This window comes from Egretta garzetta, unplaced genomic scaffold (assembly GCF_000687185.1).
Source record: "Egretta garzetta isolate BGI_Z169 unplaced genomic scaffold, ASM68718v1 scaffold310, whole genome shotgun sequence".
In the NCBI taxonomy this organism is placed as follows: Eukaryota; Metazoa; Chordata; class Aves; order Pelecaniformes; family Ardeidae; genus Egretta; species Egretta garzetta.
This window is the reverse complement of record NW_009258296.1, coordinates 912,887-939,050: the sequence shown is the minus strand read 5'-3', so window position 1 is coordinate 939,050 and position 26,164 is coordinate 912,887. Positions and strand designations below refer to the sequence as shown.

The 26,164-nt window shown below is 37.5% G+C and overlaps 1 protein-coding gene across 1 annotated transcript in view; it reads left to right on the top strand.

Annotated features, from left to right (window-relative positions):
- Positions 1-26,164, top strand: part of AOPEP (aminopeptidase O (putative)) — a 202,357-nt gene that overhangs the window by 55,651 nt on the left and 120,542 nt on the right. The window contains 2 exon segments of the mRNA XM_035893902.1: positions 24,178-24,372; positions 26,132-26,164. The exon segment at positions 26,132-26,164 is cut by the window's right edge and continues 72 nt beyond it. Coding sequence (XP_035749795.1) covers positions 24,178-24,372; positions 26,132-26,164 — 228 coding nt within the window.

Sequence of the window (26,164 nt, the reverse complement as noted above, 5' to 3'; positions counted from 1 at the left end):
CCAATGGCATCCTGGCCTGTATCAGAAATAGTGTGACCAGCAGGAGTAGGGAAGTGATCGTGCCCCTGTACTTGGTGCTGGTGAGGCCGCACCTCGAATACTGTGTTCAGTTTGGGGCCCCTCACTACAAGAAAGATGTTGCATTGCTGGAACATGTCCAGAGGAGAGCAACCAAGCTGGTGAGGGGTCTGGAACACAAGTCATACGAGGAGCGGCTGGGGGAACTGGGGGTATGTAGGCTGGGGAAGAGGGGACAAGTCTTCTGAGGAGCAGCTGAAGGAACTGGGATTGTTTAGCCTGGAGAAGAGGAGGCTGAGGGGAGACCTTATTGCCCTCTGCAACTGCCTGAAAGGAGGCTGTAGGGAGGTGGGGGTCGGCCTCTTCTCCCTGGTAACAGATGATAGGACGAGGGGGAATGGTTTGAAGTTGCGCCAGGGCAAGTTTAGGCTAGACATTAGGAAAAACTTCTTCACTGAAAGGGTTGTCAGGCTCTGGAATGGTCTGCCCAGGGAGGTGGTCGAGTCCCGATCCCTGGAGGTATTTAAAAGAAGGATAGGTGAGGTGCTTAGGGACATGGTTTAGTGGTGGGATGGCAGGGTTAGGTTAACGGTTGGACTTGATGATCTTAAAGGTCTTTTCCAACCAAAGTGATTCTATGATTCTATGTTTTTTCATTTTGTAAAACAGTAAACTCTCAGGAAAACTTGCAGCCATGGTGTTAAATTTGGCTGTGACTGGAAACCAGGAGAGTTTTCGGCAGCTGTTAGCTACAGTTGTGTAAGGCATGAGTCCTAGATGTGGAGGAGGTACAGAGTCATTCTGCATCCTTTGCCTTTGTCACAGCAAGGTAAAGATGCTGTTCAACACAGTCGACAGACTTCCTGCCTGGAGAATATACCAGTAAGTCAAACAGGCCTACTCAGGAGCCACTGTGGCCCAAGAAGCTCCAGATGATCCAGAAGGAACCATAATGGAACCTGTGACTAAATACTAGCACAACAACCTAGACGTGATGAGCCAGTAATACTTGCAAAGCCTCTTGCTTGGCAGCAATTAAGTCAGCATTGATGACCACAAGAATTAACTATGTTTACCTCCAACTGACTGGAACTCTTGCAGAGGTCAGTGTGTAGATGTAACACTGCAGGCAAAAGGTGTTGCACTGGAAACTTAACAAAAACCTACATGTTGATATTGTCCCCACATCTAAGAAGTGTGGAATGATTATACTAAGAAAGGCTTTTGCCATGATAGGAAGTAGCAGAATTAGATTTGTAAAACTCTGGAACAGTGTCTGTTCCCTGAGAGTAGTCTGATATGCTAAAACTTCCTTTGAGTTCAGATGGGCAGATTAGAATGAGCTAGATATATATCTGCATACATCTGGGCCACTGTTTGAGCCAAGTTACCTTGACCTGAGAAACTGGTTACTTAGATTTTTTTTCCCTAGTATCAGTTAGAGGATATAAATGCTGGGAAAATGAGCTCCAGTAAACCAAAGATGTTGAGTTTTCCTTGCTCAAGTCCAAAGTAGCATCAAGCACAACATAGTATCTCAGTTTCTTCCCAACTCCCCATTTCCTTGTGTGTTTGTGCTTACTGATAGGGTCTACCAAATCAGTCATGGATACCATATCATAACTTTCATAAATCAGTTTTTGGATGAGAGTGGCTGGTGCTCTCATAGATAGAAGCAGCTTTTAAGTTAGGTGTAGCAGAGGAAGATTTTGAGAAGCTTGGAGTAGGACAGCCATTCCTTTTTGTACATATTCTGGCTGTGACTTTGTTCTTTAGCTCATCACAACATCATGTGTTGTTTGCTGTTTTCCATTGAGGCTGGCATCATTTCTTGGGCAGCCTGGAGACACCATCCTATCCTGACAGGCGAAGGCTGGGTTTCAGCTGTTCCCATCTGTGTGACCTTCTGGCTGGACAGCGCAATCCACTTCCACGATTTCCCTGCATTTGGCATGCAAAACAGGGAGCTTAGTGCATTTCCTGGAGCAAGAGAGTCTGGTTTGGGAACATATCAAACCTTTCCTTTTCAGATTGTCTTTCCACAGAACTTATATTAAATTTCAAGGCTTTGGGTATCTGAAAAACATTCTGTCATATGGGCACAAAAACCTAAAAGATCATGTAAAGTTTCACTATGGTGAAACCTGTGGTGATCTGGAACACAGCAAAAAAATGAAGAAAACTGAGGTTTATCCAGGGGCTTAGATGTCAGTGTGGTTGATCTAATTTTGCCAAGTGAATTCTTTCAGGAACTAGGAGACAGGACATACTGTACCACATTGCTGTCAGAAGTAAGGGCAATGTTGCTGCCCATGCTTGCTTAGCATCAATATTTAATACTGCATATATTCATATGTGTGTATATATATTTATACACAAAAGCCCCAAACCCTATCAAAACAAGAAACATCTTTGTTTCTGCTTTTCCCCTGAAGGAGGGATCAAAGAAAAGAACAATGTCCAACAGATGTGAGTCACATGGCTTAATGCAGTGTGATTTATAAGGCTGTGCAGAATACAAATTTGCTTCTAGTTACATTGTTGTTAGTAGATTAGCTCAACTGGAATCTAATCAAAGTATCGCCGATTATGCAAGTGCAAGAGGAGAGAATTAGTCCTGCCCACACATATGGTTTATTTAGATTGTAAGGCTTGAGGAAGACTTTCCAAAACTTTATGTTGTTGTGTGTTTATGTTAATTAAACCAATTCTGCTCAGTCATGAGCTTTTGTTTATACAAAGTATGTATTTTCGGGAGTTATTTACTCAGACATGTAAAGACTGATAAAAGATTCTGAGATGATGAGTCCTATAGCAGTCTCTTTTTTATTTTACGATTTATATTGCTTCATTAGTGTTGCTTTAAAGCTTAACAAAAGTAAGAGGTTTTATATTCTACAGTCTACACATACTTTTTTTTAGTTATCAAAACTATGAAAAAAAAGCATATTTTATCAACGCAGCTGTTTGCACTGTATCTTAATAACTATTCCAGCAACAGTAGGATGAAAATTGTATGTATTTTGTTAGGTTTTCTTTTCCAATGACATAGTATTTTCATTCTGATAGCATTGTCTTTTTAGTGCTTCATTAATATTCACTTGGGAAGTGCTGCAAAAGCTAATCAAAACTGTTAGGACCCATTGATACAAATCTTATTCCTTATGTAGCAGAGCATAAAATAGCCACCAATAACTTCATAGTTAACTCACTAGTATAAGAAGAAGAACTCTAGAAAGTGACTTTAATGGTGAATTGTTTTTATTGTGTAGTTGCACAACTGAAGTTAATAAAACTAAATCAATAAGGACTGTCCTAAGGTAACTCCGGTTTGTACTTTCAGTTTTATCCACATGCCTTCCAGGCATTGTGTATGCAGTAAGTTAGTAACAGGTATAAGCTATTGAATACGTTGCATATTTGGTGTGAAACTGTACTGTGCAAGCTTGTGTAATACATTCTGGACACCTTGAAATTGTTCTTTTAATGAAAAGTAGTTGTGTGTTCAGTTAAAATCTGGGAAGTTAAGTGGCATCATCTTGTAGAAAGGAGGATAGAAAAGTACAGAGAACTTTTCCAGTGATTAATAGTAGTGATAACGTTTTACTCAATGCAAAAGACAGATTTCCCTTTCCTCAGGTATTGGTTGTTTGACACCAGGGGCAGAGTATGGGTGCTACTTATAAACAGAATTCAGCAAATAAATACTTTGTTTAAAAATACCTGGCATCTCATGGCATAAGAACTTTTAACTAATGTCTGCGTAACAAGACTGAAACACACTATCTAAGTTTGTTATATTTGTATTCTAAATTGCTGATTAATGCAGTCTTTAGTCTTAGATTTTCTGAAGGCAAAGAAAGGAGTTTGTTCTTATTTTGTGACAGCTGCATTTGTTTATGAGCTTTTACTTGTGGGTTGTTGTAATTACTTGACCTAAAATGGACCGAATCTTGAACTCCTTCATAAAACCATATTCTAAACAGTGTAGCTTACTGCCCAACAAGAATGCTGAAAGTTTCAAAACAGCAATGCATTTCCAATAATAACCACCTTGAAAGCAGAAAAGAACAGACCTATCAGTTCTATGAGGTGATCCAGATGAAGATACCAAACTCTCATCATTACATTTTCTCTCCTGCTTATAATTAATGTCACACATAAATCGCATTATTGTGATAGACCATTAAAACCTGCAAGCCAAAACATTAGGAGAGTTCCACTTCTCATTTTTTTTCTGTGTGATTTACTGCTACTTAGAATGAATTTTAACATGGAAAAATTTTAAGTGAAATGGACATTTTACATGCTAAAGATGACACAAAAATAGTATTGCTGCATTATAGTAGAGAGGCATCTCTAGAGGTCAGAACATTTGTATGGTGCACTGCCTCTTCTCTCTCTACTTACATTTAGTCGTCATTATTTCTACTCCCACAGGTTTTCCCAGAGTTGCCATAACTTCTCAGCCTCATGAAAAAATCAACATTCTCCACAATTTTCAGTCTTCACATAATGAGTAATATATATGGTAGTTTTTGAAAGTATTACTACCTGAATGTCTGCCTGAGGCCTGACTGCTGTTTTGTTGCGTGCCCTCAGCTTCTGTTGTGAGCCAAATGTGTTCACTGTTTTTCAGAAAGTGCTCAGCCCTCCTCAGATGACTGCCCTTGCTCTGTAGCCAGCTAGGAAATTTCCTAACCATAACTGGCCTAGAAACTTTTGATTTGGTATACTATATCCTGCTCTTTTGAAACACCTGCATAAATTGTATTAATGTGAATGGACATTGCATGCTTCCACCTCTTTGGTGGAAGGACGACCATTTGTCTGAGTTTTACATAGTCTTTGTGATGTTATTTTTAAAGATTTCTGGTTGTACTCAGGCATAAGATTTTCTTCACAGCGTTCCTATTGACGTCAGTAGGAGGTATGCTTTCATATCTGAAGAGCATACTCGTTTGTTTTTAACTACATAACATATGGATTGGTGCTTAGATACCAAGATTATAGGAGCCAGTGAAATACCTGAATAGAGAGACATGGGTGGAATGGCTAAAAATAAACACATAGTTTTAGATATTTTAATCTACTATAGTATGTCTGAAATGCAAGGCATTCTTAAGATGTTGATCTTGGCACTTAAAAAAATTAAAGAGATTAATCTACGATAATTCCCAATCAGTTTATAAATTTAACTTTCCTTTGGATAAAAAATAAACTAAAATCAAACCTTGAATTAAACTAGTCTCAGTCGATGGGTAGATGTTCTAGAAAGCTTGCCCTCTACCTTATACCTTTTGCATAGCCAGATGTAGTCAAGCACAAATTATCCAGATCTGAATGTAATATTGTTGTGCTGTAATCTTGTTGTGAAGGTAATGATACAATATCACATTAAAAAATGGCTGTTATTACATTAAGGTTTTTTTTAGTCTGCCAGTTTGTTCCTTTTCATTCTGATTAGATTTTGCTTTTACCATTGCAAATTGATAAAAAATAAATCCTTCCTGTTTATAAACTGTTATCACACTGATCTTTTCTGTTCTTGACTTGACTGAAAATGTGAGATGTATTATAAAGCATAGCCAGCCACTTTCTCACATCATTTTAGCATTCTCTTCTCCATGTGTGTATGGTACTTTGTCCTGTGATTTTTTGAATAGTCAAGTCTATTCCTTTTTCAGCTGGTTGAAAATGAATTCATGTTTTGGAATATGCAATGTGTCTACTCGTGTATCTTTTGCATGTACTATCAGTATAGCTACTACTAATACTGCATGTACAGTGAAAAAGTGTACATTATGTGTGCAGTGTGTTTTTAAGTTGGGGATAAAACAGTTGATCACATTCTTCCTCCAAAGGTATCAGTGCTTCTGGTAACTGCACATTTGGACTAAGTTAAAACTCTGAAAGAAAGAGATTTTTCATTGTTGTTTGGTTTGATGTAATTTTTGAAGTATTTTTCTATATATGGCCATTGAGGTCCATATTATCTGCTTGTGCTAATAGGTATAAGACTGTATTACTGATAATCTAGCTGAAGAAATCAGGTGGCTAAATTAAAATCTGATGTGGTTTACCTACAGAAATTCTCATCTCTGAATGAGTAGAGAAAAGTGTGGATGAGAGAATTTAGTTGTGTTCTCTGTGTTTGGGATCAGCTGTAGGGCGAAGATTTTTTCATCTGGTGTGCAAGTTCCTGTCATGAGACTAAAGTAGTAATTTTTGCTGTTGCAATTGCTTTCTAGCACCCCAGGCTTTTCAACCGAGTTGATTAAATACTTGTCTGACAGTACGGGAGTTACTTAAGGCATTTGCTCTGGATGATGACGGTATCTATGCTGCTGTGATCTGTAAATAACCTTAGGATCTCCTAGACACTATGAAAACTGCAGGTCTCAATATTTTTGCCACAACGACAGTTAGCTGTCTTTGGACTCCTAAATGATAGACTGGAAAGGAGGTGGTAACATCCATGCTTTTGTTGTGGTAGTTCAGGTCGGAGGCCATACAGGTTTGAAATAGGTTACATGGAGTGCCTCCTGTGAGCAACTGCTAATATGCATGTTCCACTTCAGGGTGTACTTGCACATGTCTCTCTGAGCTGATACAGTTTTTTCTAGACAAAAAAATCTGTACCTTGTACCTAGCTTTTCTTTGTGCTCGGTGCTGAATGCGTGGAGGGCAATGCATGTCTTCATTCTTTAGTGCCTCTCAGTTCTGGCTTTTGTTTAGGTAAAGCATTCTGTCCATAGTTTTGTCTCTTCTAAGCTTTTGAAGTAGATTTTAAAAAATTGCAAGTTTGTAGAATTTGCAAATTACAAATAGCTAGTCCTCCTTATTTTGGGTGGTACTTTTAAATAAACTGAGTTTGCAAAACCTGTAAATATGAATAGCATATAAATGCATATATATTTATATTTATATATATAAAGCGCCTATCACCATATTGATAAACATTCTTTGGAACCACTCTGACGGCAGAGGTAAGAACAGGAGTCAGCCTGTTGGTACCTCAGCACTTCTGTTTCCAACCAATTTGTTTTATATGCAGCATTTTAAAACCCAACTGCCTTTTCCCAAGTGCATAATTCATAGGAAGAATTAGCCACTGTTCAGATAGAAAGAATTGCACTAATATAGACTGCTGTTGCAGTTCTGTGGTTATGCTGTAGAGAGACAAGGTAATTTCCTTTCCTTCGTCATGGATTTTCTGAGAGAGTTACTACCTGTGAACTGAAATGAATCTGTTGCTACTTATGGCCAGGAGAAACTACCGTAGGATATATGGATCTGACAGTGACAGACTCATTGGAACTTTCCAGTTGAAGAGTACCACGTATTCACTTTTACAAATAGGCTGTTTCTTTCTGGTTGAACCGTCAGTGTTCACAACTTAGTTAAAAGTATCTGCTCTCTTATTTTGTGTACAAAAGTCAGAAAGGCACAGTGAAACAGCTCTTGCAAAGGCTAGCACCTGGTTATTTCCTACCGCATCATGTTTAAATTGAATGTGACCTGGAACATTCAATGGGCAAGGAGCTTGCAAATAAAGATGGTTTGGGGTTTTCTTTTCATGGTACTAATTGCAGACAGAAATGTGCTGCTCCAGAAGCCTTTGATGAAGCTCTGTGCAGTAGTGGCATATATTGCTTTATGAGACCCCAGAGAATGAGGTGTGCTCATTATTCCTGGGGTCTGTTGTGCAATGTGTTTTGCAAAGATCTCTTCTGGTGATTTCTTTGTGTAATGTTCATGTGGGGCCAGCAAGGGAGTCTTTGAGATGGTCTGTGCATCCGTGCTGTCAGTACGCTGTAGATACCCACCTCCCTGTCGTCATACCCAGATGGTGCAGGCTCTGCTTTCCTACTGTTTGTTTGATTCACAGGCTTACATAAGGAGACATTGGCTGAGTTTCAGCTAGAGGCAATGCTTATAGGAAGAAAGGAAAAAAACAGTGATGCTTCGTCTGCTTCTGCTGTTGAGAAAGAATGCTCACCCTCTTTGAAGTAGTCTCATCTTCTACGGATTATTAGATTCTGCTAATTCTATAGAATCATTGTTGGATACAGCGTTTTTTGTAAGAAGCACATTTTTACTGAATAACTCATTTGTGGTGAGAATTATTGGCCACTGAGTGGATCTTGTTTATTTAGCTCAATTTAGACCCCTCCTGGTTTAGCTTGGGATGGAGATAGACTTCTTATGTGGGTATTGGAGGCCTGCCGTCAGTCATTGCCAGTCAATTGTTATTTCAAACTTCAATTATAAACTTGCCCAAAGCTTTATTTGTTGAAATGTTTTATGCATGTGAATATTAGAATACCATTCTAGTCTGAGAAACGCGTATGTCTGTCTCCCATTGAAATAACAAGAGTCATATGCATACATTTGAAGAACTGAACTTGGCTTTAAGCATTTTCTCAAATAAATATCAAGTACGGACATAACTTGCTTTCATTTCTCTGTATGAAGATCCCTAAAAGGGCTCAGAACAGCCCAGAGAAATGCTGCAATTCTTGCAAGTGTTCGCTGTCTGTGTTGTATTTCTTGCTTTACTTTTTTCTCTTTTTCACCTATCTTTGAAGTTACCTTTTTCTGATTTGTATGCAGAATATGCTTCAGGACTGTGAGGGATCTAAACCTGATGAACCATTTTGTGTCTGATCAGAATCTTGCCCCTGCACAATAATGCAGCCTCTGATAACCTCTGATGCAGCCAGTCCTTGTACTTCTGTGGAGCATCAGTCTTTTAGCAGCTTTGCTTATGTTTCTGGCATTTACAGCACATTTGTAGTGCTGTTTCTGCTTTGGTAATATGACAAGCTTAGATTTCATTCTAACTGTGTCAAATTACCAAATAAAGCTACAGCATTGCAGTGGCCAGGAAAATGAGAGGCTGGACAGTAACATATTTATCATATAAATCTTACTGTTTTTCAATTCTAAGGTTGCTGTCATTTTCCCATTTTACCAGTCCAATATACATGTTCGAGACTTGCATGCAGAAGTCTACATTGACTGAAGAACTATTTCTTTACATATTTATTGGTTTGGGGTTTTTTTACTTGAAGGAAAATCCTTCTGAACAAATAAACAAAGCTGATATGGGAGTTGATAAGCTGAGTGATTCCTGACATTGAGCAGAGGGTTACATTATTTGGGTGGTAGCTTAATTCAACTTTGCTGCACATCACTACATGATCTTTACATAGGAAGGAAGATACATGCCTTTGGAAAGTTTCAGATTAAAAATAGTGCAGTATGGAGCTCCTTGAAGAAAAGCATATTCTGCATATTCCGATAGCATTATAGATTTGGGTTTTTCCTTTACTGGGCTATTTTATGCCTAAATCCAGATTTCTCATACATATATGACTCAGTGATGCTGGCCTCACATATAGAAGATGTATATGGGTGGCAGCATTATAGCTATCCAGAAACAAATTGTGTTGCTAGTTCTTGACCCAACTCTGCATATGCTCCTCTGTATATATACTTAGTTTAGTTTTGGAGTAGAATACCACCTGATCTTCCTGAGAGGATTTTGACTGGTAAATGAGAGTTACTTGGAGAGGAAACTTGTCCTGTTTCTGAGGTGTGGTTTAAGGCTCCATAAAGAAATCTAAGATTTTGATTTGTCTCCTAACAGCTTTATATCTGCAGGTTGTAAACACAAACACAGACACCTCCAGATCTTAGCAATGTCTTGGATTAGTTCCTGCTTGTTAATATAGCAGAACTAAACTGCAATGACAATGTTACTATGAGCTTAAAGGAAGCAGCTGGTAGTTAAAGATCTTACTGAGAGTAAGAGCTTGTTTGTGGCCATGTGTATTGCTTCTGGCTCCCATCTGATGCTTGTAATACAGCTGAAGGAGGAATTACAAGGGATCTCTAAGATGCTTCAAGACCTGTCTTTTCTGGAAAAGAGGATGGGACCATGTAATCTATTATTAACTTAAGATAGTTAGATGGTTTAGCTCTTTTCTCATAAAGTTGGGATTTAAAAAAGGTTTTAACCCTGCTTGGACGTGCTAAGCTTTCTAGCAGATTCAGTTTGAGTATAAATGTGAAATGTGGTTGGAAAGTCCTGTACTGCCCCTTGCCACAGTTGTTACACACTGGCAAATTTTTATCTTTGTTTTTATACAGCAGTTTTTACTGCTTTAAAAAAAAAGCCAGAGAAGCATTGGTGATGCACCAAAATACCATGGAACAAAAGGATTCCCTTTCCCCTCACTGACACTCAGGGAAATTGCTTAGTATTTACTCATTAGGCTTGAAAGCACTTTGAGAACATAAAGATACCCATGCAGACACCATAATTCTTACAAAGTGTTATTGAGCTCATCCATTTCTGTTAATTTCACAGTTTCAAATGATCTTGTTTCATCTTGCTATCTTTAGCTTTGTTATCTTAAGCCATGGGAAAAGGTGGTGTTACTATTATTGTGACTACTTTGAGCATAGTCCTATGCCTGTTTATCACAGTGGGAATGATAGCAAGAGTCTGCTCCTTTATACGTAATTCTTCAGATGTTTTTCAACCTTTCTGTTGTGAACTTGTTCTTTATTATCTGCCTAGAAACCACTTTCTTGATCACATAATTTTTAGACTTTTGACATCTGAATGGGATGCATATATTCAATTCTTAGTGGTGGGTGTCTTTAATCTTCACAGTGACAATAAATCTGGCAAATCTCCCAAGCAATGGTGTGAATTTCTTGTTGTTTTGATCCCTTCCTTTTTATTGCAGAGCTTGCTTGATTCAAAAATATAGAGCTGGTGTCTCTTGTTATTACTAATGCCCAAATGTCAAAGCGGGTATTCCAACAAACTTTACTTTCAGCTAATCATTATCATCTACTTATTCTAGGCTTTGGCCAGTGTGTGTTAGGTCTCATTGGCAGTAGATTATTTCTGTTTTGGGGGGTGTAGGAAACTGTTCTAATTTTTGTTGATTTCCTCCTTGACGTGAGTACAAGTAGAGAAGACTGTTTAGATAGAACTGACTTGTTACACTGTTCTGTCACAACATCACTGTCCACAAGTTTGTCAATACTACCATTAAACCGTAATGGCTTCACAAGAGATTTTGCTGCCTTATTTTACATTTTAGTGATTGAATTTCTGACATATATTTCTCCTGATCATGCTTACTAAGGAAAAGTTGGGTTTTTTTTGAGAAAAGCTGAACTGTGGAACTACAGAATTTTTCAGAGTGCTGTCAAAATATTGCAGTTTGTCGTTTAAAAGTTAGCACCTATTGGGTTGTGGATTATTATATTTGACTGGAAATCTGAAACATTTTTCATTTTTCCAAGGACTGAGATGTGTTACGTTGCAGTCTGAGTGTTGTCATACGAATTTTCTTAGCACACACACATGCCTCCTACCAGTTTGTTGCTGTTGGAGATTTGTTTTGGGACAAGTAGAAATCTCATGATGCAGACTGAGAGTTAAGCTGGTAAAATTAGTGGAGGAACGCATGTAAGAATGTTTTGTCCTTAGGATGATCAGAAGGACAAATAGAATGCTTGAGAGTGCTTCCAAGGAGTAGACAAGGGTGCTGTTTTTTCATTTTTCTGTGGGGGAATTTGGTCTATGATGGATTTGGGGAAAATGAATTGCAATGTGTGGGTTTGAGAATATGAAAAATTTGCTTGGAGTTTGTGGTTTGTGAATAAACCACCACCTCTGTTTTCTGGGATGGCTTTTGGATTTCCTTTGTCTGTGGTAGTATGAAGGAAATAGATGGTTTCATTCCTTTCAATTTAAAGGCCAGTCCTTTTTCTTGCCGGGTGGCAGGCATCTGGTTTTTGATGACTGCCTGCTCTTTCCACAATATTGTATAAATTATGTCTCTGCTTAACAAAGGAGGTTACTATGTGCTTTGCTATTACAAGTTTATAATAATTATGACTTCTGAGTCTAGTTTTAAGTTTTGAAATCGAACAGTGAAGTCATATTCATTTGATAATCTGTCTCATTCATTGTATGATGCTGCATTCAGATTTATGAAGGTTTGTTTCCCTTTAATTATAACATAAATTTAGAATTTCAAGCATTTTTAAGATAACTTAGAAAATTGTTATCTTCTGCTTAAACTGTTTGAAGGTGAAATTTAAGGTAGTGTTTTGAACTGTAAAGATCCAGTACAGTGAATTCTTTCTCATTTGTCATATACAGAGCTATTTTGTCAAATAAACGTCAGGTAGTTCACTGTCAGGAATACATTTTTTTTTGTATGATCAGCAACTTGGTATTGATACATACTGAGTTAAAGCTATGATGTAATTCTGAATAACCTTTTTAGTCTTCTTGACAGTAACTCACAGACCAGCAAAAGGAAGGTGCATATGGCTTGGTCACCAAGCAAATTTTTTAGAGGCCTAAATTAGACCTTAACCTGATGAAGTGAGAAAGGAGACTTGTCTGTCAGTGATGTAAAATGGCTTTACTACTATCTTGTATATCTTACTTATATATCTTATGATATTTCAAAGGTTTCTGTCTTCACATATAAAATTTTGTGCATGTCTCAGTGCTAGCTGAAGCACCGCTGTATTTTACCTACAGTACAGTGCTCCAGGCAAAAATGCAGCATATCAGAGACAAGATCATTAGTTTGGAGAGAACACAAAGTTATTTTTAAGTAACTGTAGAATATGATTTTGAGCTGTTTGGGGAAATTTTTCTTTTCCCCACTGTATTCAGTAGCATAATAACCCCCAGTATCAGTACAGGCTGGGGGAAGAAAGGATCGAGAGCAGCCCTGCCGAGAGGGACTTGGGGGTGCTGGTGGATGAAAAGCTGGACATGAGCTGGCAATGTGCGCTGGCATCCGAGAGGGCCAACCGTCCTCTGGGCTGCATCGGGAGAAGCGTGGCCAGCAGGTCAAGGGAGGTGATTCTGCCCCTCTACTCTGCTCTGGTGAGGCCTCACCTGGAGTACTGTGTCCAGCTCTGGAGCCCTCAGCACAAGAAGGACATGGAAGTGTTGGAGCGGGTCCAGAGGAGGGCTACAAAAATGATCCGGGGGCTGGAGCACCTCTCTTATGAGGACAGGCTGAGAGAGTTGGGCTTGTTCAGCCTGGAGAAGAGAAGGCTGCAGGGAGACTTGATTGTGGCCTTTCAGTACTTAGAGGGGGCCTATAGGAAAGATGGGGAAAATCTTCTTAGTAGGGCCAGCTGTGTCAGGACAAGGGGTAATGGTTTTAAACTAAACCAGGGTGGGTTTAGACTGGATATAAGGAAGAAATTCTTTACAATGAGGGTGGTAAAACACTGGAATGTGTTGCCCAGAGAGGTAGTGGAGGCCCCATCCCTGGAAGCATTCAAGGCCAGGTTGGATGGGGCTCTGAGCAGCCTGATCTAGTTAGTGGTGTCCCTGCTCCCTGCAGGTGGGTTGGACTAGATGACCTCTAGGGGTCCCTTCCAACCCAAAACATTCTATGATTCTATGATAATAAAGTCTTCAGGGCTAATGCTGCTTTTCTGATTTTGATTTTGTGTGATGTATTCATAATGCTAAACATTACATATTGATATTACATAATATATATGTAAAAGCAGTAGGTACAAGTTATGCCTTGGAACAAACAGATTTACAGATTAATTCCTCTTTCTGAATCCCTTGACTTAAGTTTGGGTTATCACACTTCCTCTGCAACAATTTGATAGGCTAGTGCCAGAACAGTGCAGAGAGAACTGCTTTTACTCAGTCACTTTTCCAGAGCAACTAGGATACTATGTTAATTTAGTGGCACGAAGATGCCTGATTTTGAAAAACTATCTGCCTTTACCACAAGGAAAGAGAAAAACATAAAATGAAGCTCTACCTGTAAGTCTACAGTCTACGTAAAGTCTTAGCTTCACATAATCTTCTGAAAAGAGAGCTATTGACAGAGAAGGCAGGATTCACCAAATTCTATTTACGGGCTAAGCAACTTTTTTTTCTTAAAAACCACACTGGGCGCATCGTTGTAAATTCAGAGTATTCTGCCATTATGGCCAGTGTAAACCAACACTCTCTACTTACTGCGGTTTACTTTTTTCTTACAATATCTGAGAAACAGGCCTCTGATTTTGAACAGTTCCTGGTTATTGTGCTGTCTGGTAGTGCCAGATTAGTTATGTTATTTGGCTCTTGAAGCTTAATATCTGTTTTTGCTTGGCCAGTTAATTGGAGTTTATACAACAGTGCATATGCATAAAGTTCTGAGAAAAGTTTTTTAAGTCTAAAAGAATTGGAGTTTATACAACAGTGCATATGCATAAATGCAAATTCTTTAAGTTCTGAGAAAAAAAAATGCACGGCAGTCACACAGGTATTTCCAGTGCTTTCTGAGAAGAAATGGCTACATCCAATTTGCACATATCAGTGTAACTGTTGTATTTGCGGTGAATTCTTGGTTAACTAAATTTAAACCTGTTGGAGGTATAGCTATTGGCAGTGTGATAGCTATTGGAGGGGTGAGGTATGTATTGCTGTTACCGAAGAGCTTTTCTCTCCAGAACTTGGAACTGAGCCCGGCAGAAACACACTGGCAGACACTGTGCCATCCCTTCTAGTGTCAAGCCATGGGGAGGGTGACAGCTTCTTCTTCCTACCTGTGACTTTGCTAACAGGTGGTGAGGACAGTATGATAGACCTAGAGATTTGAATCCAGAATATGACCTCAGTATGGAGTGTAATCTTTAAGAGTTTCCTACTCTAAACCCGACGTGAAACTACTATACTAGTGTAAGTTGCAGTCAAACAAGCATGTACAGTATGTCAGAGACACACTGTCTGATAGCTGAAGCAAGTCTCCAGGAGTGTTCTTCCGCTTGACATTAAATTCTGCTAAAACTAAAAATGTAAAGTAATTACACTGTCTGTGGGGATTAACTAGATTTATAGCAGAGTGACTGGATTTGGCTGTAAAATGGTTAGCTATTTGGAAACTTCAGTCTGTACTTTCTGAAGAATTATACAATTTACCCAACTTTTTGATCATCAGGTTCATAAATCTAAACTGATATGAATGCCAAATAGCATCTGAGGTTTAAAAAAATTATTTTGATCAATGCTGACAGTACAGAATATATAGAAACAAAATTTAACTATTTGACAAGATATGGATGCAACTGAGTCTGCAAGAAAGTATCTGACAGGAGCTATCTGTTATTCAACTAGCATTAACTGTATTTTAACTGCAAACCTGATTCTGTTTGCTCTTGGTAGCAATTTTTGGAATATGTTTGCTTCCTGTGAGTGATCAATATCCACATGAAAATAAAAATGTATGGTCTGACAAAAAGAGAGAGGTTTTAGTGCATTGGGAGAACTGTTGTCAAGAGACTACATGGGGAGCAATGAAAAATTCTCTACTTTTTAAAAATATAAAATCTTTGGTGATTTTAAAAAAAACCCAAACCAAACAAAACCACCTCAGAATTGATACCTTTTGACCCATGGTAGTTTATTTGCTGTGTTCTTGCAAGGCAGGAAACCACCTCAGTCTCTCCTTTTGGACTTGAAAAAATCTGTGTTAGTCTTAGCATTTTGCCAAATACAGAATTTGGCATTCTCAGTTTAACAACTTCAGAAGTTCCTTTCTATTTTCAAAGTTTATTTGATGAATTCACAGAGCACAAATTATCAGGCCACTGTTGGAAATCTCCAGCAGAAATGTTGGATGCAATAGATGTTTCTAGAACATACTGGTGTTTGCTTCTTTTTGGCATCTTTGAAAAGAATAGGTAAATGTATTCTGTGGCAGTGTCCTGGACAACAGGACAGATATTATTTAGTCCTTATGATGGACTGAAACAAATCTGGAGATGTATGAAAAGGCAAACAGATAGAAGGTGCAACAGAATAAAAGTTCATTAGTAGCTGATAATATTATGACATTAACACAGTTCTCAGTTATGCTAGCTATTTCCAGTTAAACTGTCTGTTGTTATGTGATTCGATAATAGTAGCTGGATGTCTTTGTATGATGAACAAAGTAATTCATATGCACACTAGCTTCTTCCAGCTAAACTGTCCCTTTGCTATATGATTCAACAATAATTGCTGGATGTCCTGTATAATGGGTAAAGTAATTCTCAGGCAGACTGAAGCTCTTCTATCAATGGATATGATGTAATTTAATCTTATTTTTCCACCAGCACAATAGATGTGACTGTGTGTGAAAGAGAATTTGTGTTTGTGTGTAAGATTTTACTTGGAAATTATTTTACTTGGAAATAAAAAGGAGGAAAATGAATGCATTGCAAAGAGTTTGATGTTCCCAAAAGATTTTGTTTACAGTTTTGTTGAACTATTAAGCATTTATTGTAAGGAGGGTAGATTGTTCTAGTTTTAAGAATCATAATGCTGTTCTGTTTTAATATTGCATGATCTGTGGGCTGCCATAAAGTTGTTACAAATTGAAGGTCTGATATAACATGAAATGAGGCACCTCTTCTGAATGTTGCTTTTGTTCTGTATTTAACAAATTAGTATGTTGACATTTGTCACTGATGGATTTCATTATTTGCTGAAAGCGTTTTAGGGGGGTTGACAGCATGAATGGTTTGTCCTACAGACTTTTGAGAATTGATAAAGGCATCTTTGTTCTTTGTGCAAAAGCACAACAGATATCTTATTGACAGACACATACAATAAAGAAGGGTTGTATAGCTTCTGCACAGAATAAACTAAGAAAATAATTTTGAAGCCATTACATATTCTTTTATGGCATTCTCTCTTTTTTTGCTAAAAACATGTATCTCATTAATCAATGTAACAAGAAGCATTGGATCCTGATTCAGTAAAATGAAAGCATGCATTTTATATAAGTTTGCATACTGTTTATAGATGACAAAAATAAAAAAAAAACAGGTAATGGATGATAATAGGACTAGTTAGTTAAATTTCTATTGCCTGAACTATTTTTAAGACGAATGTGCAGAATGTTGTAGCATTTGTATGTACAGAGGATAAAGGTATAGTAGAAATAATGCGTTTTATCAGAGATCTTGAAAATCAGAATAGACTTGACAATGTTGGATTTACACCCATTCTTTTAAGTAAAATGAAAGGCTTCGGAAAATGGATTTCTAGGTACCAATTCTTAAAAGCAAGAATTGTGGGTGATACTGCGCATGGGCAAAAATTAGATCACATGTAAATTGGATAATTATCTTAATCTCATTGTTTGCTCCCACATTTGCAGTTGGCACAAGAAGCAAGAGTGTATTAGATATGAACTGACACTTCGAATATGAATTGGATCTGTGCCTCTTCTATGATTTGAGAAGTTCTGATATTCTTTTTTTTAACTCTGACCTTTACCTTTTTATGTATTTTTTTTTTCTTAGAAATATCAGGGATTTGTAGCACTCTCTCCTCCAGTAATTTTTGGGATTTCCTGAATGATTCAGGGGTATATCTGGAGTTTTCTTGGTCTGCAGGTGAAGTATTTGTGTAGGAATCCTTAAAAACCAAGAGCATTCCTTAAGGTTTGGTTTGGTTTGTGATGCTACTCTAACTGTAGTTTGTAGAGATCTATTAAGAACCACTTCTGCCTTCAAGCAGATTTAGTTTCCTTGCTGCTTTTAGAGCAGTGATACCACAAGGTTTGCATTGAGAAAAAAATCCTGAAAAACTTGAAGAACGAGGAATCTTTTTACCTTTTTGCTTGTTGGTTTGGCTTCTTTGTTGTTGTTTTGTTCTTGTATGTGTGGATAAAAGCTTTCTTCTGTATATTAAATGAAGACAAAACCGATGCATTCTTTGATTTTATTTTGTCTTGTGCCTGTCACCTTTGAGACCACTAATGTATAGGCCCTTAACTTGAGGGGATTTTCAAAGAATATGGAGAAGCAGATACACTTTGCTCTTTCTGTCTAACTATTTATCATCGTTGGTTATTTGCACTTTGGCTCCCAGCAGTGTTAATATCTGCCAGAAACTTCATGATGTAGTGAAAGGAAATCCAGGTCTTCCAGTAATAACAATGATGGAAAGCTACAAATAATGAAATCCATCCATGATCAAATAATATCATCCATCAGTGACAAATGTCATCATTTCAACTGGAACTGAGGAATGTTGTTAGAGACTGTTCACCATATTAATCATTTTAGCAAGAATACAAAGAATAGTTTGGAAGGGCTCTGAAACATATGCTATGAGCATTTCTAATATAAAAGAAGAGGTTTGGTTTTTTTTTTAGCCTTCCCTTTGGTATATGAGAAGGAAACCTTAAAAAAAAAATTATTATCACACAAACCCATTTTTATTTCTAAAATGAGAGGTGTGAGTACCTGTATCTGTTTCCATTACCCTCTTCTTGTTAAAATAATATGATCAATTACAATAATTAATTACAATTATCATTGTCCTTTGCTACTGTCTGTTGAATTTTTTTGTTTATTTAAGCAAATGCCTAAGGTTAATTTTGTGGTCCTAATCTTATAAATTGTTTTGAAATGAAAGAGAATGAATATAAATGCATGGCTCTAACAGAGACTTTCCACGCTGTTATTTGTTATTAACCATTTTCACATGGTTAATAGCATAATATTTTACCATTTTAACATTGTATATTTTGGTTGGATGATGGAGGACAGAGGAGCTGAGCCCCAGAAGAAGCTAGAACTTCAAAACACAGTGTGCTTTAGAAAAAAATAGGAAAGAAGAAAGCACATTTTTAGCAAGACTGGTGCAAAAATTAAAACCTTCAAAACGTTTCCTATCTGCTAGATGTGCATTTTGTTGGGCAGCTAAGTAAATACCTTGTTTTAGCAGGTACAGCTCTGCATTTTATACTTGAAGTCCGTGAAGAAAAAAAAAAAAAAAGAATCCCACTTTTAGATTGACTGTTCTATGGTATTCAAAGAACTTAACAGATGGTATCACCCTTTATGAGGTTAGTTCCCAGTGATCTAGTTTGAAAAGAAAAAATAAATTCATCTGTAATTTGGTTTGTTTCTTGACTTTTCTTAATTTTTTTATTATTGAAAAATAATGTAAAAGTGTTTGAGATTCTCTTAATACTTTGAGCTTTTACTCATGTAAAAGCTTCAGAGCAAGGTATTATTGAAATTTTGGGGACATTTATGCAAATATATACATGATATAGGATGAAAGGATATAGCACATATTTTCATTTGTGAACATAAAGTTAAGAGAATGGAATTATGGGGAAGCAGATGGGTTGATATACTTTTCCTTTAGGCTGATCCTGTATTAGCTGGGAGTGTACCAAATTCTTTGTTTATTTTTTGAAGCACATCAAACCTATATCCTTTTTGCTCAGGTCAGTATGATTGGTCCTTTTGCCAGGTCTCCTGGTATATAAAAATTGCATTTGTCAACTCTTGTCAATATTTTCAGTGTGGCTTAGTTTATTTTTGTTAATCATAAAGTTCCAGAGCTATTTCAGTATCTGAAGAAAAATTCTAAAGTTTCCTCTGTGAATAATGTCTGGACAAATCAAATAAATAGTTGACTTGTAAATCCAAGCACATTGGAAGGTGTTGTATGTCACAGTTGCATGTGATAAACACATACTGTCTTTTTATGCAGGTTTTTACTTCCAGGCTGTTCATTTGGTGTAATACAGGATTGGAGATAATGAGAAATATCAACAGTAATAAAGAGAGTTTGTCCTGAGAGGGTTTCATCCCTGTTTATACACATCCTGCCTAATCTTGTTTGGTACAGCGAAAGAAGGAAGACTGAGGTGATTGTCTGCCACTTCGTGGACCAGCTGCTGCTCCAGTGTTCAGATCATTGCTTGACTGAAATTTGAAGTTTGGATGTTGAATTGTTGTACTGAGTTGGCCGATAGCATCCTCCTTCCAACACACAGGGGTTGGTCTTCTCTCCCTGTTGCCTACCCCACTGTATTATTGTATGATTTATGGATTGAAAAGTTAGTAATCTGCTTTAGAATAATTTACAGCTGTAACTTCCAGTCACATGTTGTTTTCCCACTATGATGGTAGGAATGGAAAACTTTACGAAGTTTCCATTATTTCTGGAACAATGCTGAGAGTATTCTCACTACCAGATCCTTGTCTCTACAATTGCATCTGCAAGTATATTTTGAGTTTCTGGTATGCTATAAACCCAGGAGATGAAAAAGGTTGTTTGTCTCTAGTTCTCTCAGTACTGGACTGTAACATACACCAGAATGCTGGAGATTATAGAGGTAACTAAGTGGATGTTGCATTTTCTTGTGTCTCCATTCCAATGGCACAAGTGTCCTCAAAGATAAATTAAGCTAACATTGAAAGTCTGATGTAGATATCGCAGACAATATGCTAATAATGTTCTTTGTGTCAGTCGAATAATGGGGGTTGAAGGCAACTGATGAGAGATTGCACAAACTGTATGTTAAAGAGCGGTCATTTAATTGTTTAACTTTCGCAAATTCCAGTAATCCTGAAATGTATATCTTCAAATATTTTCATAGGAACACATTAAAATTTAGGGAGATTTCCCCAGCTCCCTTCTACATGTTTAAGAAGGGATCTTCTAGAAGTACAGTAACAGTCTAACCCACTCACTATCAAAACATGAAAAATATTTTTTTTTTAATTATATAACTTCCATCTGTAATAGTGATTTTGGGTGCTACTTTTGACTCCAGAAGCATAATTTTCCAGCTGATATGGTCTTGGCTCTGTTATTTCAATAAATACAGAAGAAAATGTTTCTGCAAATCCCTGTATTCTACTTCAAAAGGAATGGAACAAGTCTGTTAGAAATGAGCTTCGTGTTCCTAGCTTAAATATGTACTTAAGTTCTTGCACATCTATTTGGCTGAAGTTTGTGCTACGTGTCTCATCTGATTATGTGTGAGCAGCCAAAGATAGCACACTGTTGCAGCCTCTGTACAAAATGGCACCTGCATCTAAGTCATAAGTCTGGATAAATAGTTGTGCAAAATTGCTTTCAGAGATTTGGCCATTCAGCTGGTCAGGTTATTGTTCAGAGCTCTAGGACTCATTGGAAATCTTTTATTTGTCAAAGAGACCATTTCTTAAGAACATTGATTTGGATGATTGGAACATCAGGACCCTCCAGCCTTTCACACCAAAAATTTCCTTCCCTTTGGGGATCAGTTTTTCCTTCATATGCATTCTTACCATAGTTAACAGTGTGGAGATTTCCCTTAACTGCAGTTTAACTAGGAGGGGAACTTACTCCTTCTTCGAGTCAAATGATACAAAGATCTAAGTTAGGAGGGTGTGATTCTGGTCAGAATAATAACCTTTTGCTTTAAAAGTGTAACCAAGTGTATCATATTGAAAACAAGCCATTAACTGCTTTTTTCTGGAAGAGCCATTGGGAACTTGTCTAACTTCTGGGAAGGACTGGTGGCATTTTTATTTTTTTTGTTAACTGGGCAAGGTTCCCCATCTTCCTTACCACATCAAGCTATCATGTTCTGGCCTGCTTTAGAAACTTGGGCCAGACTTGAAAAGACATCAGCTAGAGGCACTTATAAGCTAAGCATACCTCGTCGGGTCTTGGTGTAATTACTGAGGTGAATCACCATTGTCCGTTCCTAGTGCATGAATGCATTTCTTTCCTTTTCAATTCCAATATGGATATCAAGCCCTATAATTTGTTCCTAGTAAATCAAATGGATGGTAGGAGGGCCAATTTCCTCTTCTGGTGGGGGGAAAAAAAAAGGTTTGGCTGTTGCAGTTTAATCATCATCCTGATTATCTTGTTTTTCACGTAGACATTTTCTTGAATTATTGAGTGTTTTGGGAACAACACTGATAGTAACGATATGCAATGAATAACATCCTAGATGATGTAAAAAAATGTAGATTTGGTTGGTTTCAGTAGAGGTGGAGCAGAGTTTCTGGAATTCAATGTGTTGGAAACAGAGAATCTGTATTTTAAACTAGTACATGAAATCAAACTTCTCCCCAAACTAATAGATGCTGGACATATTACAGAAACATCTTCAGTCATTGATAAAATTGCTCTTAAGATAAATGGGAAATTTGCACTGCTCTGTAGTGGTATCTGTTACTATATGAGGAATTGGAGATACAGCTGCTTGTTATGGGCAAACAAAAAAGGAATCATTTAAGCTGTTCTCAGGAAAGGAAGTTGGTGGCTGTACTCTAAAATGAAATTCTGCTGCAGCACATAATCTTATTTTTGGCCTTGTAGAAAGTTGTATTCTTATTCTTTGATCAAAATTTCACTCATACACATTTTTCTCACTGAAATTATTTGTAATCCTTGCATAAAGGAGAAGATTGTCCAAATGTGGTATTTCTATTATTTAAGTGATTGGAAAAAACAGGAAACACAATCTTCACTTTTATTGTGTATTTACCTACAGTAGACTTGAAATGCAAACCATTCTGTGAAGCTGTTTATAAGGCTTGAAGTTACTTTTGTTTTGCTTAACCAAATGGCTGAAACACTGCCAGCAGTATGTCTGGAATGTTATTTACTTGGTCCATTTCTGTGGTTTTTCTTTGTAACACTGTACACATGCCACAGTTAGGGGTCATTTACTTACAACTGGCCAAAGTAATACCCCCTGAAGCTGCAGTTATTCTTCTCATCAGGGGCTTTTATAATAAAAGGTTCATCGTGTTCTGCAGCTTCTGTGCTTGTGCTTTTTCCCCCCCTCTCCTCCCTCCCTCCCTTCTCTTAATCAGAATTGCTTTTGGTGAAGATTTGGAGAGCTGCTGTTTTTTCTTGCTTTGTTCTCTGTGACTTGATTCCTCTATTAGTGCTTTAATTTCTTACATTGTTTCTTACAATGCCAGCTGATTGATATATACTAACTTGCTTTGCTGGATGACTTACTATTTTATGAGGAGATGGTTACTGAGTATGTTTTTCTATTTAAGTGTGTATCATATTTTGCGGTCTCAATTCCAGACTTTCAATTGGTTGCAAGAAAACTGTGGGTGTTTTAACATTTCCAACGGAAGGGTAGGGCGGGTGGGGAAGCTCTTTGGAACGCTGATGAATAATATTTGACTCTTGGAAGGGTCTTAAGGCCATGCACTCCCCTCCCATGCTTGGAAGGCTAGATTTAGTTTTAAAGACCCATGGTCTTGAAGGTATTACCGTTCTGCTTTATTTCCTTTCTAACTGTTTGGAGTTGAGAAAAGAGTTTAAATGGATGCCAAGGGTTAGTGCAGGGATACTCTGCAGATGGTGGTCTTGTTTTGTGCCCTTGCTACTCCCATCTGTGGCACGGTGCCCCATTAATCCCGTGCATGTTAGTCAGAGGGCTCAATTCTGCTACTTTTCTTTCCCAGATGTACTTAATTTCAAAAACTGTATAACTTTGAGATGTTAAGGTCTGTAATGTCTATAAGCATAGCAGAAATTGCCTTTCAGCAGAACATGAGTTGGGAACTGCAGTAAGTTACAATTCAGTTAAGTGTTTTCAATAGCAGAGCAATAATTCATAACAGTTTTTCCCCCCCGATTTCTTATACTACTTGAGCGCAAAGCAGAGTAGGTACAGATTGGATTGTTCTCCCCTGTTGTGAAAAGCAGATATTTAGTGACTATAGAGTCTTCTTCTCGCTTCTGTGCTTGTCGTAAAGGATGTTCTTCTTCCTCTGCATTTGCAGAAATGATCAACTCTTATCATCAGGTGGTGTCTTTTTAGCTTGTTTTAACAAGCACATGTGCTTTACTATACATGGCTCTTGTTGCTGATGGATAGTGATTTGTTTTCTTTATAAAATGTTTCTACTTTATTTATTTCCAGCTTTGATCATTTAACTGATAAATACTTCCTGCCTATATTTACACCTGCTCATCTTCTGTTATCCTGCCTTATATATAAATGCTTCTGTTGAAATAAATCAGTCTTGTAATTTGAAAAATATAAAACTTTGGTTTAAGTTACTTCTTACAGGTAATGGCTGTTTGACAGTTGAATATAAAAAAACTGCTTGGCAGAATTTTAATTTGAGTCTCTGCCAACTAACAATAAAGTATAACCTAATTCCTAAAAACACCTGAGTTATAAACTATCAGTCATGACCTAGCATGCATATAGTAATAACAGGCTGACAAGACTAATAAAGCCTACACATTATTATGGCCATACAGTACATGTTGTAACAGGTCAGTAATGTATTTTGTCACTCATTCCTATTGTGCAGCCCACACATCATCTTCCTGTCACAGAGTGTATTACCGGGAGGGAGCCATCTCTGTGGAACGCGCCTGTGCCATGAAATTGCTCATGCTTGGTTTGGACTGGCCATTGGTGCTCGTGACTGGACTGAAGAGTGGATAAGTGAAGGGTTTGCCACGTTTTTAGAAGATATATTTTGGGCTAGGGCACAACAGGTAAGGTGATGATACGTAACTTCTCAACTGAATTATATGGAAATCAAAATTATATACCCTGCAGTGAATTAGATATAAATTAAACCTCCTTTGTTACAAAGATAAGTCTTTTAAAATAATATTGGAATTTGCATGATAACTTGATTTGGGGGAAAAAAAATCCTTCCTGATCCACAATGAACACTGATCTTTACAGAGGTAGAGGTCAGTGCAAATGAGAATAGAATCATCTGTTTGACAATTATTACCTTCCCACAAATGTACTACTCAATTATTACAGTTCAGCTATCAAACACTTTCTCTGCATTCTTTCCACTTCTTCCTGAAACTGGAATAATCAGCAGAGTCTTACTGAATATTGTAATATTCCAGGTACCTAATTAAAGTGATCTGATTTGGTCCAGTGGACAGCCAAGAAGTGTACCTCAAAACAAAATGGAAGTTGATGAAACAGGGCACCACCACTTACACTTTTTTTCTCTTGTACTGCCCAGTAAGAGTTACCCTCATGTCTGAGGCTTATAAATCATAGTCTGCATTAAAATGAAAAGCTCATAATTTGCATGTCAGCTGGTAAAGTGGTTTTCTGATCAAATTCCTATTTTTATTGTACCTCTGCTACTTCAAGCATTTTGTGTGTTAGTCATTTCTTCCTGTACTTGTGTCAGGCCCTGATCCTGCCCCTTAAGTCTGCAGAGATCCATCTGTGGAAGAGCAGGTGGAACTGAAAACTGACATTGCACTCTCGTCTGAGCCTCCATTTTATTAAGTATCAGGTGTATTTATAGCAGTGAACAGAACAGAATTCCTTGTCACTTACCATGGTTCTGGAACAAGAAAGAGAGGAAGACTGTCCAAATACTTTGCTTTTTGCTTCTGGTTCTAAAACTCATTTCTGCCCTTACATTGAGCATTATTTCTCTGCTGTGTGAGCTGTTCACATTAATTTTACACTTTTCTCAGTCACATTTTCATTGTAGTAGACACCCTTCAATGTAGCTGAATGGAAAGGAATAAGCAGCAAAACAAGGTGATTAGTGCCTTTGTTAATTTATAAGGTCAGAAGATGTATTACTGCTTTTTTTTTTCCTTTTTGAAAATTAATGAGTAGTTTTGGTGCTGTGCAATCATATAATTGTACTATTGCAAGTATATTTCTAAGTGCCTGGCAATAATTTCGTGTGACTGAAATATTGGTGTAATGCAGGGTAATACTAGCTGCTTTTGCTTTCTCCCATCTCCCATCTTTTCTTGTAACAGAGAAGCATAAATTAGTTATTTGTAAGCTGACAACCTGGCACTTATTTCATAAGCATACATATCTTTTAATATTACAGAAATGGGGGAAAATGCAACAGGGAGTTTTCACGAGTGTGTCAGAAGTAGTAGGAAAGAAAAGAGAAGTTGGGACACAAAGCAGCTCTTTGCTTTCAAGGCTAGGAAGAGTAGAGATGCAACCAAAACCGATATGCCAGTTATCCGTACTGTACATTCAGTTCACTTACTGCCAGTCACTAAAGGAGAAACAACATGCTCATCTCTCTCCTCAGGCAGCAATATTTAACTGACTATTGATTTGATGCGCACAGCGAGGCTTCTGTTTTCCTTAGTGCTGCTATTAACTCTTATAGCAGCAACTGTTGTTTTTTGTTTTGCTTTGTTTTTTATCATGAATATTGGTACTGTTTCCTGCATATTCTTCACATTAAAGGGAAACAAACCAAGTTTCTCTTTCTGAAAATTATTATTGTCGGTGGGAAACAGCAGTAAGTGATCCGTGGTTTTTTTGTACACTAA